Source organism: Balaenoptera musculus, chromosome X, assembly GCF_009873245.2.
Source record: "Balaenoptera musculus isolate JJ_BM4_2016_0621 chromosome X, mBalMus1.pri.v3, whole genome shotgun sequence".
Taxonomy (NCBI): Eukaryota; Metazoa; Chordata; class Mammalia; order Artiodactyla; family Balaenopteridae; genus Balaenoptera; species Balaenoptera musculus.
The window spans coordinates 36,117,496-36,135,761 of NC_045806.1; the positions used below are offsets into that span (position 1 = coordinate 36,117,496).

General features: G+C 40.6%; 1 protein-coding gene across 6 annotated transcripts; it reads left to right on the plus strand.

Annotated features, from left to right (window-relative positions):
• The first annotated feature begins 1,722 nt into the window (after nucleotides 1-1,722).
• Nucleotides 1,723-17,716, plus strand: DDX3X (DEAD-box helicase 3 X-linked). 6 transcript variants are annotated; one of them, XM_036839213.1, is made up of 17 exons: nucleotides 1,723-1,877; nucleotides 4,842-4,899; nucleotides 6,863-6,910; nucleotides 8,858-8,990; nucleotides 9,933-10,091; nucleotides 10,156-10,270; nucleotides 10,717-10,852; nucleotides 11,971-12,056; nucleotides 12,265-12,363; nucleotides 12,473-12,633; nucleotides 13,056-13,200; nucleotides 13,283-13,427; nucleotides 13,618-13,799; nucleotides 13,892-14,009; nucleotides 14,317-14,470; nucleotides 14,734-14,873; nucleotides 15,074-17,716. In XM_036839213.1, the coding sequence occupies exons 1-17, from the start codon at nucleotides 1,833-1,835 to the stop codon at nucleotides 15,151-15,153; spliced, it is 2,004 nt and encodes a 667-aa protein (XP_036695108.1). In that variant the 5' UTR covers nucleotides 1,723-1,832; the 3' UTR covers nucleotides 15,154-17,716. The 6 variants fall into 6 exon arrangements, with proteins under 6 accessions (XP_036695108.1, XP_036695109.1, XP_036695111.1 ...); XM_036839214.1 differs by having other exon boundaries at nucleotides 14,737-14,873; XM_036839216.1 differs by having other exon boundaries at nucleotides 10,171-10,270.
• Nucleotides 17,717-18,266: the final 550 nt, after the last annotated feature.

Genomic DNA, 18,266 nt, shown 5'->3' on the forward strand with positions numbered 1-18,266 from the left:
TGGTTAAAGGGTGCATTACAAAATACTCGTTATAAAAAAGAGTTGGGTCTTTCACAGGGTCATGTAGTCCAGCTCCTTTTATAGATGAGGAAATTGAGACCCAAAGCAGTTAAGCAACTTGCCCAGGACACAAATGTTATATTATCTCCCTATCTCGTTAGAATTTCAGTTTCAATTTTAAAAATTGGAAAGGGAGAAAAGTTAAGTGGTAGATCACGTAATGAGAACTAGCTATCTGAATTCTGGCAGCAGAATGATCCTTTGGGGGATGGTGGAAAACTCTGTATATTATTTCTGTCAGGCTGAGGGTCAGAGGAGAGGGGGGAAAACGTTTTTAAGAACCACGTTTGTGAGGCCGCTCGCTTAAAGCCACGGATCCACTAGTCAACACATCTTATATTTAAGGTTCTGTAGCACCGAGGCTGGGACTAGGGGTCACTTCCTTAGGAGGGGATCAGAAGAAGGGGTTCCTCCGATGGCAAAAACCCATTTCCTCCCATTCCCCATCCACCGCGGTGGCCCGAGGGTCACCCCGAACCCAGGCCGATAATGCTGTAGACTTCCTTAGTCACGCCCAGATTGCGCCCAGCCACAAACACCCCCGACTCCCTAGGAGAGCCGTTCTCCATCCCCAGGGTCCTCTGGCTTTGAGGCAGGCAGCACCACGCCGGTGGCCATCGGCCCTCAGCCGCTGGACACCCCGCAGGAGGAAACTAGGGGCCTAATTCAGCGGTCGTGCTGGCGGAGGGCTGGGGTCTCAGGAGGGTGCGCTACCACCCACTCTAGTTCAGCGCGTGACTGTCTCATTGTTTCCTCACCGCGGGGGGCGGGGACGCGCGCGACAGAGCGCTCTCGTTTGGGGGGGCGCGGGGTCGGCGGACTGTAGGGAACCTGAAGGGCTCTGGCTTTCCTAGGCGGTGCCCCCGCTGCCTAGGCAACCGCGCGGTAAAGCGTCTCACCACCTGCGCGCGCCGCCGGCTCCCCTCCACTCCTCTCCCCAGTCCCCTGGTCACCATCCCGCCCTCTTCCCTCCTCCTTCCTCTTTTTTCCCCTCCTCCTCTCCCCCCTCTTCCCGCCTCCTCCCTCCCTCTTTCCCCTCTCCTCCCCCGATTCCGAGCACTCTATTTAAAACCAGTTTCCTGCTCCATAAAATGGCCTCCGCGTTCGACACCTGCAGTCACGTGACCCGCCGCCCCCTGGGCTTTGGGCCTCTCTTGGCCTAACTCCGATTTCGGGGAGTCTGCCCGCGAAAACGCTAGGGCCAATTAGTTTGGAGAAATCTCACAACATCTCCAAGTCCGGGGGACTGAGAGAGAAAGGAGAGAGCGCTCCCAAGAAACAATGGAACTGCGAAAACCGGGGACGTTACGGAAAGAAAGGGGGAATAGGCCTGTATTAGATTTTAAGGTTTCCCAGCTGGCGGAAAGCGGGAGGTGAGGAATTCTCGCGAGATCTCGAGACCTAGACCTGGCTAGGGTAATAGCGGAGGACAGGGGAAGTGGAACTCAAGCGAACTAGGACAGCATTTGGCGCTCTCAGTGCCAAGGTAGGACGACGAGCCGGGGACGCGACCGACTAGGAAATCCCGCGAGGTTAGGACTAAACGAGAGCGCAGTAGCTAGGCAGAAGTCGCAGCGGCGGGAGGAGTGCGGGTGTGAGAGGGAGGGCACACGTCTTACGTGCTGACGTAGCAGCCGTTCCAGCGGGTATATTAGATCCGTGGCCGCGCCGTTCGCCTCAGAGCCGCAGTTCTCCCGTGAGAGGGCCTTTGCGGTGAGCCAAACACATTAGCTCAGCAGCGGAAGACTCCGAGTTCTCGGTACTCTTCAGGGATGAGTCATGTGGCGGTGGAAAATGCGCTCGGGCTGGACCAGCAGGTGAGCCGCAAGGAGCCTACCAGGGTTGTTGCCGCATGAATTCCCTCCCCTCACTTAACCTGGTTTGTGGCGCAGTGCTAGCTGGTATCCTCAGTTCCCATTTGCTGGGTCCCTCGGGCTGGTGAGTGTGAATGCCCCAGGGCTGTGGGGGAACGGGAAGGTGACAGGAATGCTACTTGTAGCTGTCGCTGGGGCCCCTGCTTGGCTCGCGGTATTGTCCCCGGTCTGAGCACAATGGCGGCTTTTGTGTGTGCGTGCGCAGGCGGGCGGAGGGGGAGGGGGCGCGCTCTCGCGGAGGCGCGCACGCGCGAACCTCGACTGACTAGTGACCCATGGGGGTGGGTGGCGCGGCGGTTCACGAATGGGGACCTTTTTGGTCCTGAGGGCTCCGGCGCTCGCGGCGTGCGCGGCTCGGATTCCTGTCAGAGCCGAGCGGCGTTGGCGTGTGTGTGTGCACGCGCGTGTGAGCGGGAGGAGGAACGCGGCCCTGGAATGTGGGAGGGGGCGGCGCGGGGGGTGGCCTTCGCGCGGGGTAATGGCGGCGGCCTCCTTTGTGTGGTGTCGGGTGGCTGGGCGGCGCTGCGGCCCAAGAGCGGGAGAGGCCGGCCCGCCGAGGGCCCGGAAACGGGGATGGATGGGCATCTTGTTCCTCCCGGGCTTCCTTCCGCAGGCCTTTTTCGCTCCAGCCCGGCTTCCGCAGGCCGGGAGCCACGGCCCGTGAGGCCGCGTTTCCGGAGTGGAAAGTTTTGTGACGCAGAAGATTGGGGGGGAGGGGGGGAGGAGGGGAGAGGGGGAAGGGAGGGAGGGGGAAGGGGGGAAGGGAGGGAGGGAGGGAGGGAGGGAGGGAAGAAAGAATGGGCCGCTGCGTGCGCGGTGGCGCCGGGCTCTAGAGTTCGAGGTTGAACGCGGTGGGGAGACGTCAGGGGGGTTTGCGGCCGCCCCGCTTCACATGCTCACGGTAGTCACTGTGTGGCGATTTAGCCCAGGGCCGCGCGTCGTTTGGGGGGAGGGGGTGCCACGGAGTGTACGAGTGTCCTCAGGGTTAGGCCACTTTGATGCGGGCGTTTGATTAGGGACTCGGCCAGAGGAAAACACCCGGAATGTGGTTTGGGGAGAAATAAACAATTTTGTTGTTGACTTGTTGCTGCTTGTGGACTGAAATTTTGAAATAGGTCAGAGGCTCCGGGTCTGTCGTCTTAACCGGAACGCCCTCTTCTAAGGGTTTAGAGGTAGAGGAGAGGTTCTGGGCTGAGGTGGCAGGAAGTCTGCATCCCTCAGCAACAGTGGCACCGCGCTTCAGAGAAGCTCTTCAGTGCGATGTTTGTTGCCTTTAAGTGAACTTCTGCCTACCACGAGCTCCGAAATTCTGAAACGAAGTCGAGTGACGCAAATGAGTTGTCAGTAGACTTTAATGTAGTCGTGTGTAATATGTTTTTAAGGACTTAGTGACCTGTTTTGGGGGGAGCATTTTTTCCATTAATGAATCAGTTTGAATTCTCCAAATTGCTGACGCGTCATATGTTAAATGGAGCAGAGACATAAAAAATCTCTTATCAAGAGCATAGGCTGTTCCCAGTTTTAACATTTGCCGTGTAGGTAGTGCTGTATTTAAGATTCTAGGCAGGAATGAAATTTGTAATCGAAGTAATTGGAAAAAGTATGCAGAGTCGTTAGAATTAAGCAGCAAGCTAATTTCACAACTGAGAAAATTGCAATAACGTAATCCTGACAGTTTACAGTAGCATTTAGTGTTTGCCAAGTGTAAAGTTAATAACAAAACGTACTGCAACAAGTGCAAAAAGAAAGTTTGTTCCGATTGTGCGTTAAAGTATCAGTCTGTTGCTGAGATAACTAGTGCCGAGAAAACATGACAGCATTTTTGCTGATAGGAATTAGGAAATGAGCTGCCTTACCATACTCATTTGTTTTCAAGATTTAGCATCTGCTTCCAATTTTCGGTGCCTCCATTGATGATGCTTGCAATTTGACAGTATAACCATGAGCTTTTAACAGAGAACTTAAACGTTATGGTATAGCGTATCACCTTTGCAAACAGGTGGCAATAGTGCTGTGACTGGGTACATTAAAAAAATGAAACACTGCTTTTGGCACATATAGTTTTCCCCCTATTGCTTGTAAATAGTTTGCTTAGTTATTACAGAATGCGACGAAGATAGATCTCTTTTTTAGAATGTTGAGGCTTTGAGCTACCAGTGTAAAGGGACGGGTAGACGTGGAGATAAAGGCAGTAAAATGTGTCCTACTCATTAAGGACACTAAATGCCAGTTGTGCCATTTATGTCCGAAGTGTTCTGAACTTAACTGTGAAAGTGGGAGAACAAGTAGGTACCTACTTCATAGGGTTGTGCTTAGTAGTGCTCAGTAAGTGGTGGTTATATTAATTTTTGTTCTGAAGAGTGCTACTCTAATTTAAAATATTTGTGCAGTATTTAGGGATAAAGGAACTACGAAATGGTCGATAAAATTTTTGTTCTGACATTCTTCAGGTGTGCTTTGTAGGTTTAAAATAATTCCAAGTAGAAAGCTGGGGGCATTGAAAACATTTGTTTCCAAATGTTTGGAGCTAAAATGAATCCAATGACTATTTGACATTTTAAAATAATTTAAATTTCTTGAACTTTTACTATGGAAAACATTACAGGGAAGATTCATTTTGAATGAATGACTTAAATTTGGACCCAGTTTCTCCTGGATAGCACCACCATCTTGGTGTGGTACCTTCTGCAGTATATACAGTAGTACTGTAGTAAAGTATTTTGCATTTGCTTACAACCTAATTGTCTCCAAAGCACATTCCTAGTCACATTCTCCTTAAGAGTTTCACATCCCCGGTGAGGCAGACAGGGCAACTAGTGCTAGTAAATGCTAGAGAGCAAGACTAGTTTTCTCTTAGTGTAATATTTCTGCACATGGGCTGCTAACCAAAGTTTAACTCTTTTCTAGTTTGCTGGCCTAGACCTGAACTCTTCTGATAATCAGAGTGGAGGAAGTACCGCCAGCAGTAAGTAAAACATTTTATGGATTTACTGTGAATATTAGGGCTTTTTAAAAAAAATTATTTCATTGAAATATAGTTGATTTACAATGCTGTTACTGAGTATTAGAGCTTTAATACCTTAATATTTCGTTGGATTTGTTTAAAATTTAAGAATTTCTCTGCCAATTTTTACTGTGTAAAGAATTAGGTGGGTAGCATTGGGGAGTTTTTTTTTTTTTTTTTTTTCTTTTTGGCCGTACTGTGCAGCATGCAGGATCTTAGTTCCCCGACCAGGGGTACAACCCATGCCCCTTGCAGTGGAGGTCCCACTTTGTGGTCTTTTTATAACAAAACGGAATAGTTTTCTTGAATGAAAACAATCATTAAGGACCTTATACAAAACACAAATTATCTCTAGAAGGGTTTGATTATGTCTATTATGAATCCTGAGCCCAGCTTAAAGGTGATGGGAATGTGTATATCACTATTAGAGTGAATCTACCAGAATTAAACTGAATAAAGGGAACATTCACATTCATCAGCTACAGCTATCCCTTTCCCATGAAGAACATGAGACTTAATAATAGAACAAGGCTAGGGACTTCCCTGGTGGCCCAGTGGTTAAGAATCTGCACTCCCAATGCAGGGGGCCCGGGTTCGATCCCTGGTCAGGGAACTAGATCCTGCATGCCACAACTAAAGATCCCGCATGTTGTAACTAAGACCTGGTGCGGCCAAATAAATAAATATTAAAAAAAAAATAATAGAACAAGGCCATAATGAATCTTGGGGTGGTGGTTAGGATTTTAAATGCTGAATTGTTGTATTCTTTTGAAAAGTTAGATATAGAAGTTTTATTTAATTTTTTTTTTCTTAAAAGGGTTTTTTGGATACTTGGTAGAGATTAGTATTAAGGTGTAGGGGATCTTGGTGGTTTATTATTGGCAATAGACCTGCTTTTGGCTCAGGTCTCTTCCTACCCTATTAACCAAAAAGAGGAAAAAAAATGTGTATCGGCTGTATGTAAGGTCTGAAAGCACCATTTCTTCAAGCTCTCTTTGTTGCATAGTAAAGGGCAGGTCTTCATTTTTAGGCAAGGAGGGCCTCACTGGGCACAGTTACTTGTATTTGTTTTAAATTTCACTTTATTTGGCATGCTAAGAATCATTTAGGACTTGATCATTCTAATAGAGATCTTTAATAATTAATTCAACCCAGAAGTGAAAAAGTTAAATTGCAGATTAACTAGTAATAAAACAAGTTGACTTTACTTGGTGGATATATACATTATTTGCTTTTGATTCTCATCCATTGTCTAGGCTGTATTCTTGTGCATACAGAAAAACAGTTGACTTTCCTTAAATTCTGCAAGTCTCGAATTAAAATTCACAGTTCCTTGAAATCATTCCCCCTCTTGCAACTTTCCTATGTTACATATGTATTCTATGTCTTGGAACTTAACCAGGGTAGAAACAAAAAAGCCTCTTAGTGGCTAGTTACATGTTTATTACTTTTGGGTTGTTATAGTAACACTTCTGCTACATGTTAAATGATTTATTAATGTTTGTTACATGTTTTTTAGGTTGTTGTAGTAATACTTAACGTTGTAACTCTTTTGTTAGTTTGTGACAATTCTCTGAAATCATAGCAGGCCTTTTAAAATATTGTGTTAAATTAACCACTAGTGACAAGTTAAATTTATGTATTTGTAGATTTCAACTATTAGGTTCCAAGTCAAACCTAGGGAAAGGGAAAGTTCTCCTTTCCCTTTTAAAATTCTACTTATTAACGCAATAACCCGTTTAAAATAAAAGTAGATTTTTTTTTTCCCCCACTTCTCAATTTCCAAGTACATAGTCAGACTGGAGGACTATAGATTTTAAAAATTTCTTTCCAGGACTGTTTTTTAATAGCACAAATTTTGGCCAAAAAGCTTTAACTTAAAGTTTTATGGAATATGAAGTTTAACTTTGTTAATTTCTTTTAGAAGGGCGCTATATTCCTCCTCACTTAAGGAACAGAGAAGCTACTAAAGGTAAGTCCTTTGAACAACTTGGTATACCTAATTCTTGCTGCATTTAGAAGTTGGAGCCTAGGGAAAATGAGACACCTGGAGAAGTCTGTAAACATTGTGCCTCACCTCTGCTACTGGCAGAACTATTTCAGATATTAGGGTTTACTCATTTTGGAAAAACTCATCTAATGTCACACAGTGGAAAACTGCATTTCCTATGTCAAACTCTTCTGAGGCCAAGGGCATGGTTTTGTACAATTTCACTAGTCTTGTGCTTAACCTGTGTTTGTAATCATTCACAGCATGATTTCAATTTGAAAAAGGTGATTGGGCACCCATTACTGTGTAAACCAAACTGCTGCATAGTGATGACAACCCAGTTATTTCTGTCTTGCAGAGGTGCCAAAATGAAGATGGGGTTATTGGGGAATAGTTAACAAGCATTGGGCACGCTCCCAATAGATGGGAGTGATTCTCTGGCTTCATCTCCTTGCCTTAACTGCTTCATTTGAAGGGTCTTGTCTAAAAGGTATCACAACAGCTGGTCTTTTCCCATTAACTTTGTAAATAAGTGACAGAGAACTAGTATATGGCTCATATTATGGGACAATTGGACAATTGTTTGGGTGCTGTGTATTCCATAAAATAGGTGATCTGAGATTTGGAGGAAAAGGGGAAGGTCAGGAAAACTGAAGGTCAAGAAGAGGGAAGATAGTGGATAAGGAAGGCAGGATTGGAAGGGTGGAGAGTCCACAGAACCACATGGTTTGCTGTCGTTTCTCCATATCCATAGGTAGTCCGTGTTAGCTTCACTGTCCCTGGCAATACATGGAATATAAAATCTGTATTATAATTTCTTAGCTATCATATCATTGCTTTTTTTTTTTTTTGATTCCATAGGTATTTATTTGTAGCCAGCATTCACTTTGTCTACTGTAAGATAAACCCTATATCAAATGCTATTAATACACCATCTTATTTAACCTTTATAACAAACCATCTGATATTTATCATCAGTCCTGTTTTACAGATATCATATCATTGCTTTTATTTACTGTAGAGTCTTTATCGTCATGGGTGCTCATTTCTTAGAATGCAGTAAGCTGAAATTGACTCCTGTGTATATTTAGTGCTTTTCTCCCTTTGTTGCAATGACAGGAATCAGCAGGGAGAGAGGCAGTATCATATAGGAGTTAGAGCTGAAAGAGATCTTAGAAATCTAACTCAGCTCTTTATTGGTAGCTAAGACTGTTGATCACCTGGCTGGTAGAGGCAGGAGGTGGAAGGAAAGTAACTTAACTTATGAATTATCTCTGACTGTTTAATAAAGTGTCACTGAAGCTAGTTAAACCCTCTACTTGTCTTTAAACCGTCTACCTGTTGGGATAATTTACACCTTTGTCATCCCCTCTTACTGAATGTTTATAGCTGTACCCTAGGAACCTGTCTACACTGAGTTGTGTAGGGATGAGGATTTTCCTTTTTTCTATATATTCCTAATTCTCATCTGATAGTATGTACTTCATGTGAACAGAGCACTGTTCTTAAACTTTTTACTATTGAAACTAAGAAATACTGTATTAAACCAAGTAAACTGACATTCTTAATGTTTTAAATGAATGTCACTTTTAAGAGACATTGAAATAATGGTAACTCCTAGTAAACTCATTCACACTTATAAAATGAATGGAAGTTAAATTGTGATGGTCATGTAACAATACCATAATCATTGTGTTACAGGCAAAGCTATTGACCTTTTAGAAGTGGTATTCATTCAGAACATTTTCAGACTGTCGATTGCTTTGTTTAGTGCACAGTATATTCTAGTGCCGTGGTAGGAATATTTCCATTGTCCCTCTGGTCCAGAGATGGGATAGTCAGTCAGAGGGCTTCAGATTCGGAAACATGTTTTAAAGTATTGTCATTTTCTAAATAATATAATAAAATGGGTTTGCTTTTTTTTTGAAGGATTCTATGATAAAGACAGTTCAGGGTGGAGTTCTAGTAAAGATAAGGATGCATACAGCAGTTTTGGTTGCCGTAGTGATTCAAGAGGGAAGTCTAGTTTCTTCAGTGATCGTGGAAGTGGATCAAGGGGAAGGTGAGTGATTTCTTATTTTCTTGCCTTTTTTACATGTACAATACAACAATTTAGAAATTGGTATTATGTCTGTTTAATCATATTTATGTATTAACTGTAAGAGGTCTACTAAATTGAACTTGTTATTCAAGAATTAGAAGAACATGCCTTTTGGCATAATGAAATCAGTTATTTTTATATTTCTCTGGTTTTACATATTCTACTTAAAAGAGTGTTAGTGAATGGCCTAATTTGGTTGACATTTTCGTGGATATTCTATATGATGAGTTTTAAACACCTTATATTTTTGATTACACAAGTGTGGTGAACTGACCTCATGCGCCTAATAGCTGTGGTTAGTCCTCTGTGTCCTGATTTTTCGAAAACAGGCCTAAAACTAAAAACATCTTAATTCAGGTAAGGATTATTTTCTACCTTTTTATCCAAAGTTTGTCACACAGGTGAATTGTCCTTTAAGTAGCATCCTGATATAACTGGGACAATTGATATTTGGTGTGATACTTTCCTCTTTTCCCTACCACTAGAAATATTTGGATGAGAACATTTAAAGGTGTAAGTTATATGCTGGTTTCATGTGTATAAGACTGATTCTTCCCCCCCCCGCCCCTCCCAAGCGTAGTTTGTTTGTTTTTATTGAACTACAGTTGATTTACAATACTCTATTAGTTTCAAGTATAAAGACGTGATTCAATTTCAACATGTATGACGCCTGTGTAGGCTGTGTAATAAGAATAAAGAAGGATACTGAATTTAGAAAATATGTAAATGATACAATCTGGTTAGAGGGCCTTATTTGTCAAATAAGAGTAAGCCTGAGCTGGACTGTTGACATCCTTGAAATTAGCCATAATGAACTTCTCTTCAGGCACAGTTCTAGAGTAGTGGTAGGAATCTGATAATGGTTAAATGATAAGATTCTGATTAATTGCTTGTGCTGTTCAGGTTTGATGATCGTGGACGAGGTGACTATGACAGCATTGGCAGCCGTGGTGAAAGAGGTGGCTTTGGAAAATATGAACGTGGCGGAAATAGTCGCTGGTGTGACAAATCAGATGAAGATGATTGGTCAAAACCACTCCCGCCAAGTGAACGCTTGGAACAGTAAGTTTTTGAAATGTATGTTAATTGTGATGAAGCCTTATTGGCTAGTATAACAAACTTACAGATCTTCTGATTTCAGAGAACTTTTTTCTGGAGGCAACACCGGGATTAACTTTGAAAAATACGATGACATTCCAGTTGAGGCAACAGGCAACAACTGTCCTCCACACATTGAAAGTGTAAGTATTTTTGCTTGACCTTTAAGACAGAGGGAAGTGTAAGTATTTTCACAGCACATCAAGATGAGATGGGCTTCGTAAAGGCCTATATAGACCATGCCTGCTTTGTGTTAACAATCTTTTAAAGTTACTCTAAAAGCCTGCCTCGTTGGTTTGTGGAAAGGGGGAGATTGAGTTCAATGTTACCATTACTAAAATTTGAAATAGAAAATAGGTCAGACATGGGAGGAACCCAAAACTTTTCCAGTGTAGGTTAAGCTTAGGGGGTTGTTGTTGTTTTTTCCCCCTGCCCCTCAAAATGTTAACACGATAACTTTTATTTAAAGCAGCTGTAAACTAAAGTACAAGTTGGTTGATAGGGGTTTTTTCCCCCATTGTATTTGTATAAAGCAAAATGGCTCCAGGTAGCATTTCTACCTATTTAACCCTGATGAATTTCTTGATAGTTCAGTGATGTTGAGATGGGAGAAATTATTATGGGAAACATTGAGCTTACTCGCTACACTCGTCCGACTCCAGTGCAAAAGCATGCTATTCCTATTATCAAAGAGAAGAGAGACTTGATGGCTTGTGCCCAAACAGGTAAGCAGACTTGATAAAGTAAAAAGTTGTCCAGAACACCTTAACTCTGCTTGCTCTCATAAAACCAATACCAAAAAAATACGCATGAAGTATCTAAGTTTCATGAGGAAGCTCGAGTCCTGTTTGTAGCCTGACTAGTATACTTTGATATAGATAAGGAGTAGCTGGATGGTATCTCTTTTGTCTTAGCCCTTTGGATCCTGTATTACCTCTAGTGTTTCCATTAGGGTGTCTTGGGGATAGCCTATAGAAAGTCATGACCCTGATATTGCTGCAACAGGGATAGGTTATTGTGATTGCAGTGGTGGGAAAGTTAGCACTATAACATTATTGTATCTGGGATAAGAAGGATAAGATTAGAGAATAGCTTGCGATCCATGGGAATGTGGCCAAGGGAAGGGTCCTTACCTCCCATCTTTTGGGAATGGGGGTAGTTATAGCCTCTGAATTGAGAACAGGCTTTATTATATCTCTGTGAGTTTGGCCAGTTTGAAAGAGTGACAAGATTCTCCCAATAAAAATATATGGCACTTGAATAATTTGGTATCTTTCTTTCCCTATGGAAGAGTGAGAATGTCATCCTTTATACATTATCAGTATGTACAGTACCTTCAAGGAAGTGTTAAAAAAATTGAAATTGACACCAGTTTTGAGACAGAATTCCTCCTCTCTTTGCACAAATGCGAAGAAGTGAATACTACTACATTGTGAGTGACCAGAGTTTGGTATACATTTTCTGTAAATGGACAAAATATTTTTTTGGATTATGGACCATGTGGTCTCTGTTGCAACCATTCAGCTCTGCTGTTGTATGAAGGCAGCCATAGATGATATGTAAAATTATTGGTCACAGCTATATTCCAGTAAAGCTTTATTTACAAAGATACAGGTTGGGCCTTAGTTTGCTAACTCCTATTACAGATTGATCAGTTGTCACTTGGTATTTTTTTAATTAGCCATTAATTTTTAGAAAATTAATTTGGGAATAAAGTAAAATTGCTAATTAATTGTTAAGTTGTTGGGCAGTTAAAAAAAAAACACTGTCATCTACCAATATATATTCAAAAATAATAAGCAGGTTTTTCTGTGGTTAAATGAATATGCTTTCTTTTAAACAGGGTCTGGAAAAACTGCAGCATTTCTTTTGCCCATCTTGAGTCAGATTTATTCTGATGGTCCAGGCGAGGCTTTGAGGGCCATGAAGGTAAATATTTCTATATAAAATGGGAAATGATTGTAGAACCTTGTAGGTAGCTGTTGAGAAAGCTTTCTAAATGACAGTAAGACTTGTATTCTAACCTATATAATTAGAAACAGTTTTTACATATAATCCGTGAATTACAGAAGGGAATTATGTGTAATGAACCTTTAAAAAAGGATGTTAAGAGTTTAACTTATAAATTATTTCTTAGGAAAATGGACGGTATGGGCGCCGCAAACAATACCCAATCTCCTTGGTGTTAGCACCAACTAGAGAATTGGCTGTACAGATCTACGAGGAAGCCAGGAAAGTAAGTATGCATTTCAGAGATCATCGGCTTTCTCATTGATTGTGATGCAGTGTTCTATGACCACGTAAAAATCTTGGCCTTAAAGTTGATAAAATTTCTTTGCTTACAGTTTTCATACCGATCTAGAGTTCGTCCTTGTGTGGTTTATGGTGGTGCTGATATTGGTCAGCAAATTCGAGACTTAGAACGTGGATGCCACTTGTTAGTAGCCACTCCAGGACGTCTAGTGGATATGATGGAAAGAGGGAAGATTGGATTAGACTTCTGCAAGTATGTTAATTTTTAAATGTGTGGAATGCATTAACTTAATAAATTACTGGCCATTAGTTTTGTGGAACTTGTCCATAAATTTTAAGATGGAGAAGAGATTTATTTTAGTCTTCCAGCTTTTCCAGAAAGTTTGCTCATTGTAATTTTAATGTTGAAAAATCAGTGACATTTTAGTAGAGTCTGAGAATGACCAGACTTTGGGACCAGAGTCAAGTATAAGAGCTAATTTGGGTGTACTATCTTGGACCATTTATTTAGTGGCGAAGATCCTGTGCTTTGTCTCACGTACATGGGTCAAATTGTGTGGTGTGAGGAATTTAACTACCTGAATGAATAATTAATTGTGCTTATAGAAACAGCTGTATTAAAACTGTCTTTTCTCCTCAAATTCTAAACTGGATTTTTTTTTTTTTTCATGGCAGATACTTGGTGTTAGATGAAGCTGATCGGATGTTGGATATGGGTTTTGAGCCTCAAATACGTAGAATCGTTGAACAAGATACTATGCCACCAAAGGGAGTTCGCCACACTATGATGTTTAGTGCTACTTTCCCGAAGGAAATACAGGTATTGTTTGATGCTGCAAATCTTATTTAGTTAGGAATTTGTTTATCTCAATAGATAATAAAATAATTTTTTTTTCTTTCAGATGCTTGCTCGTGATTTCTTGGATGAGTATATCTTTCTGGCCGTAGGAAGAGTTGGCTCTACCTCTGAGAACATCACACAGAAAGTAGTCTGGGTGGAAGAGTCAGACAAACGGTCATTTCTGCTTGACCTTCTAAATGCAACAGGTATAATTTTAGCATCACTCTGGTGGTTTAGGTAATAAATCCATTTGGATCACCTTTATTGCTTTTCCTCCTCATCCAAAACATTCTGTTGAAACGGTCTATTTTAATTGCCTCTATTTGCAAGTTTATTAAGTGCAAAGAGAACCAAGCCACTCTTAGTGACAGAAACCTTGTAATATTTTAACTTCAGGCAAAGATTCACTGACCTTAGTGTTTGTGGAGACCAAAAAGGGTGCAGATTCTCTAGAGGATTTCTTGTACCATGAAGGATATGCCTGTACGAGTATCCATGGAGACCGATCTCAGAGAGATAGAGAAGAGGCTCTTCACCAGTTCCGCTCAGGAAAAAGCCCGATTCTAGTGGCTACAGCAGTATGTATAATATAATCTTATTCTCAAGGTCGCCATGTTCAACTATTTGCTTTCTTTTAAATGGACCATATGTAACAGAAGTTATTTTCTAGGTAGCAGCAAGAGGACTGGACATTTCAAATGTGAAACATGTTATCAATTTTGACTTGCCCAGTGATATTGAAGAATATGTACATCGCATTGGCCGTACAGGACGTGTAGGAAACCTTGGTAAGTGTGTGGTTACTTGATGGTGTGGTGGTTTCTGATTTTCAGTGTGATTCTTGCAGCAAAGAACTTTCAGGATCTTATTAGAAGAACTCCTATTTTCAAGGATATGCGATTAAGATATATCTTAGCAGAAGTGGAAGGAAAAGTCAGGGTTTGTTCAAAGAACTTTGAGTTGGTTAAATAGCAAATAGTAGTGCTTTTTTATAGTGCTGTTTTTTTAGTATTCTACTTAATACTCTAATATGGAAGTAATACTGTGCTACTTTATGGAAGACCTTAATTTATGTACTTTTTGGAACTGTTTTAGGCCTTGCCACCTCATTCTTTAATGAGAGGAACATAAATATTACCAAGGATTTGTTGGATCTTCTTGTTGAAGCTAAACAAGAAGTGCCATCTTGGTTAGAAAACATGGCTTATGAACACCACTACAAGGGTAGCAGTCGTGGACGATCCAAAAGGTGAGTTAACAAATGGTGTATAATGATGGGGATGGGTGCTATGTCCAAGGTTAACTTTTCAAGGTTATTTAAGTGACATTAAGTTGGTGTCAGCCTTTTCACAGCTAAGGCCTTTTAAAAATCACTATTAGGGAAGATAGGGCTGGATGGAATTGTTTGAATTGGAAAATCAGATATTGGTCATTGGGAAGTTTTAACAAGATTTGGGTTATCTGGTCGAAATTTCATCTTTATGTGAACTCTAACACATTTTGTCCTTGTAGTAGTAGATTCAGTGGAGGATTTGGTGCCAGAGACTATCGACAGAGTAGTGGTCCCAGCAGTTCCAGCTTTGGCAGCAGCCGCGCCAGCAGCAGCCGCAGTGGTGGAGGCGGCCATGGCAGCAGCAGAGGGTTTGGTGGAGGTAATGTTCATTTTTAACCTCATATCTTTGGGAAGGGGTTTTTTTTCTTTTCCATCTTTTTCAAAGCATAATTTAAAATATTGGGAAGTTCGGCCCTGTAGATTGCTTTCTGTAATTTTGCATCAAAAATAAAGAAGGGAAAGATTGTATTAAATAGTGGATGACTTAATTAATTTTTCTTTTTTTAAATCTTTCATTAGGTGGCTATGGAGGCTTTTACAACAGTGACGGATATGGAGGAAATTATAACTCCCAGGGGGTTGACTGGTGGGGTAACTGAACCTGCTTTGCAGTAGGTCACCCTGCCAAACAAGCTAATATGGAAACCACATGTAACTTAGCCAGACTATACCTTGTGTAGCTTCAAGAACTCGCAGTACATTACCAGCTGTGATTCTCCACTGAAATTTTTTTTTTAAGGGAGCTCAAGGTCACATGAAGAGTTGAAAGGAACAATCAGCAGCCCTGTTCAGAAGGTGGTTTGAAGACTTCATTGCTGTAGTTTGGATTAACTCCCCTCCCAACCCCCATCCCAAACTGCATTTATAATTTTGTGACTGAGGATCATTTGTTTGTTAATGTACTGTGCCTTTAACTTTAGACAACTTTTTATTTTGATGTCCTGTTGGCTCAGTAATGCTCAAGATACCAATTGTTTTGACAAAATAAATATACTGAACTTGGGCTAAAATCAAACCTTGGCACACAGGTGTGATACAACTTAACAGGAATCATCGATTCATCCATAAATATTATAAGGAAAAAACTTATGCGGTAGCCTGCATTAGGGCTTTTTGATACTTGCAGATTGGGGGAAAACAAACAACAAACGTCTTGAAGCATATTAATGGAATTAGTTTCTAATGTGGCAAACTGTATTAAGTTAAAGTTCTGATTTGCTCACTCTATCCTGGATAGGTATTTAGAACCTGATAGTCTTTAAACAAGCCATTCCAGTCATGATGAGGTGATGTATGAATACATGCATACATTCAAAGCACTGTTTTCAAAGTTAATGCAAGTAAATACAGCAATTCCTCTTTCAATGTTTAGGCAGATCATTAATAATGAGCTAGCCAGATGTGGGCATACTAACTATTACAGGGAAAGTTTAAAGGTCTGATAACTTGAGATAGGTTTTTAGGAGAATTCATCTACTTAGACTTTTTAAATGCCTGCCATAAATGAAACTGAAATGGTAGAATGGCTGACCACAGCAATGACCAGCCCTCATTAGGGCCCTGGATGATTTTTGGTCTAATAACGCATGCTAGTGTTGATGTTTTTTGGTCAAGAGGGTATGAACAGGAAGAATTAATGCAGCAGGCTTTATTTTAAATGCCGATTTACATTACTCTGTTCAAGCTGCGTTGAGATGTTAAACTGGCTTACTATAGACTTTGTAAAAATGGCTCCAGAAGAGTAACAAACTGAAATCTTTGAGATCACACAGGTTGGAAATATGTACATAACTGCACAAGGTGTCAATTCTGCTATACAGTGCAGTTTTAGTCAGTTTTAGTTGCATAGGTTTCCATTGTATTTATAGTCTGTTTATGCTAAATCTGGCCAAAGATGAGCATTGTCCACCACTAAAATGCCTCTGCCACTTTGAATTCTGTGCTAATTTTGTGGCCAGAATGCGGTGATCAAAACGCTCAATCTTTTTACAGTGGCATAGGAAGATGGCAAAAATTTCCTAAAGTGCAATAGATTTTCAAGTGTATTGTGCCTTGTTCTAAAACTTTTATTAAGTAGGTGCACTTGACAGTATTGAGGTCATTTGTTATGGTGCTATTTCAATTAGTCTAGGTTTAGGCCCTTGTACATTTTGCCCATAACTTTTTACAAAGTACTTCTTTTATTGCACATTCAGAGAATTTTATATATATGTCTTGTGTGCGTGTCCTTATACTTCCAATCTTATTTTGTCTCTTGGAGATTGTTGAACGCAGCTTGTCTAGGAAGGGGATGGGACTAGATTCTAAAATTTATTTGGGACCATGGGAATGATAGTTGGGAAGAAAACTATTTGCACACGACAGATTTCTAGATACTTTTTGCTGCTAGTTTTATGTAATATTTATTGAACATTTTGACAAATATTTATTTTTGTAAGCCTAAAAGTGATTCTTTGAAAGTTTAAAGAAACTTGACCAAAAGACAGTACAAAAACACTGGCACTTGAATGTTGAATGTCACCGTATGCGTGAAATTATATATTTCGGGGTAGTGTGAGCTTTTAATGTTAAGTCATATTAAACTCTTAAGTCAAATTAAGCAGACCCGGCATTGGCAGTGTAGCCATAACTTTCTGATGTTAGTAAAAATAAAATTGGCGACTTTAAATTGAATCATGCCAAGGTTTTGATACACTTGTCTTAAGATATTAATGAAACACTTCAAAACACTGATACGAAGTGTCCAGATTCTCAGATATTGTGTGAGTTTTGTTTCGTTGTGTGTATTTTTTTTTTTTTCAGTGAATGTCTGGCTCATTGCAATCCTCAAACATGTGGTTATCTTTGTTGTATTGGCATAATCAGTGACTTGTACATTCAGTGATAGCATTTGAGCAAGTTTTATCAGCAAGCAATATTTTCAGTTATAAGGTTTCAAAAATCACATAAGATGGATTTAAACTTGCTGAATGTGAAGATTGAACCTCAAGTCACTGTAGCTTTAGTAATTGCTTATTGTATTAGTTTAGATGCTAGCACTGCATGTGCTGTGCATATTCTGATTTTATTAAAATAAAAAGTTGAACTGCACAGTTTCTTTTGTTGTTGTCAATTGTGGTTTATTATTAGAGGTGAAAATAAAGTTTTGCTCTTGCCTGAAGAGTTAGTTGTAAGATGTAATTTTTTGGGTTGCCATCCAGTGCTGATTTTGAAATGCCTCTTGGATACAGAATTACTCTGGTGCAATTTTAATAAATGATGAAGATGGTGTGTGTTTGGAGTAGAGTGAAAAAAGGATTTTTGTAATAGATGGAAATCTAAAAGGTCCTTATTATACACCTTATTGATTATAGTTTGAAATTTATTGGGGGGGGGAATCTCTGTTCTTGGAAGCACTTGATACAAAGGATGGTTGAACAGTGGAAAAATGAATTGGGTAAAAATCAAATGTATTAGTAATCTAACAAGTGTGGTAAGTACTTAGGGATAAGAATGTATTTGGGGTCAGGTTGATAGAGATGGCCTGGGTGTGCCTTGTCTACCTTTAGTTTTATTTGCTGACATCCAGTTTCACCACACATCGCTGCAGGCAGCTGCTGCCAGTTAACAGGAGATGATACGAGAGCCTTAACTGGATAACTTCTAACAAGTTGTGATGAACCAAATTAAACGGTTATTCTGGTTTTGGGGGTCAAAAATGGTCAAATGTTGG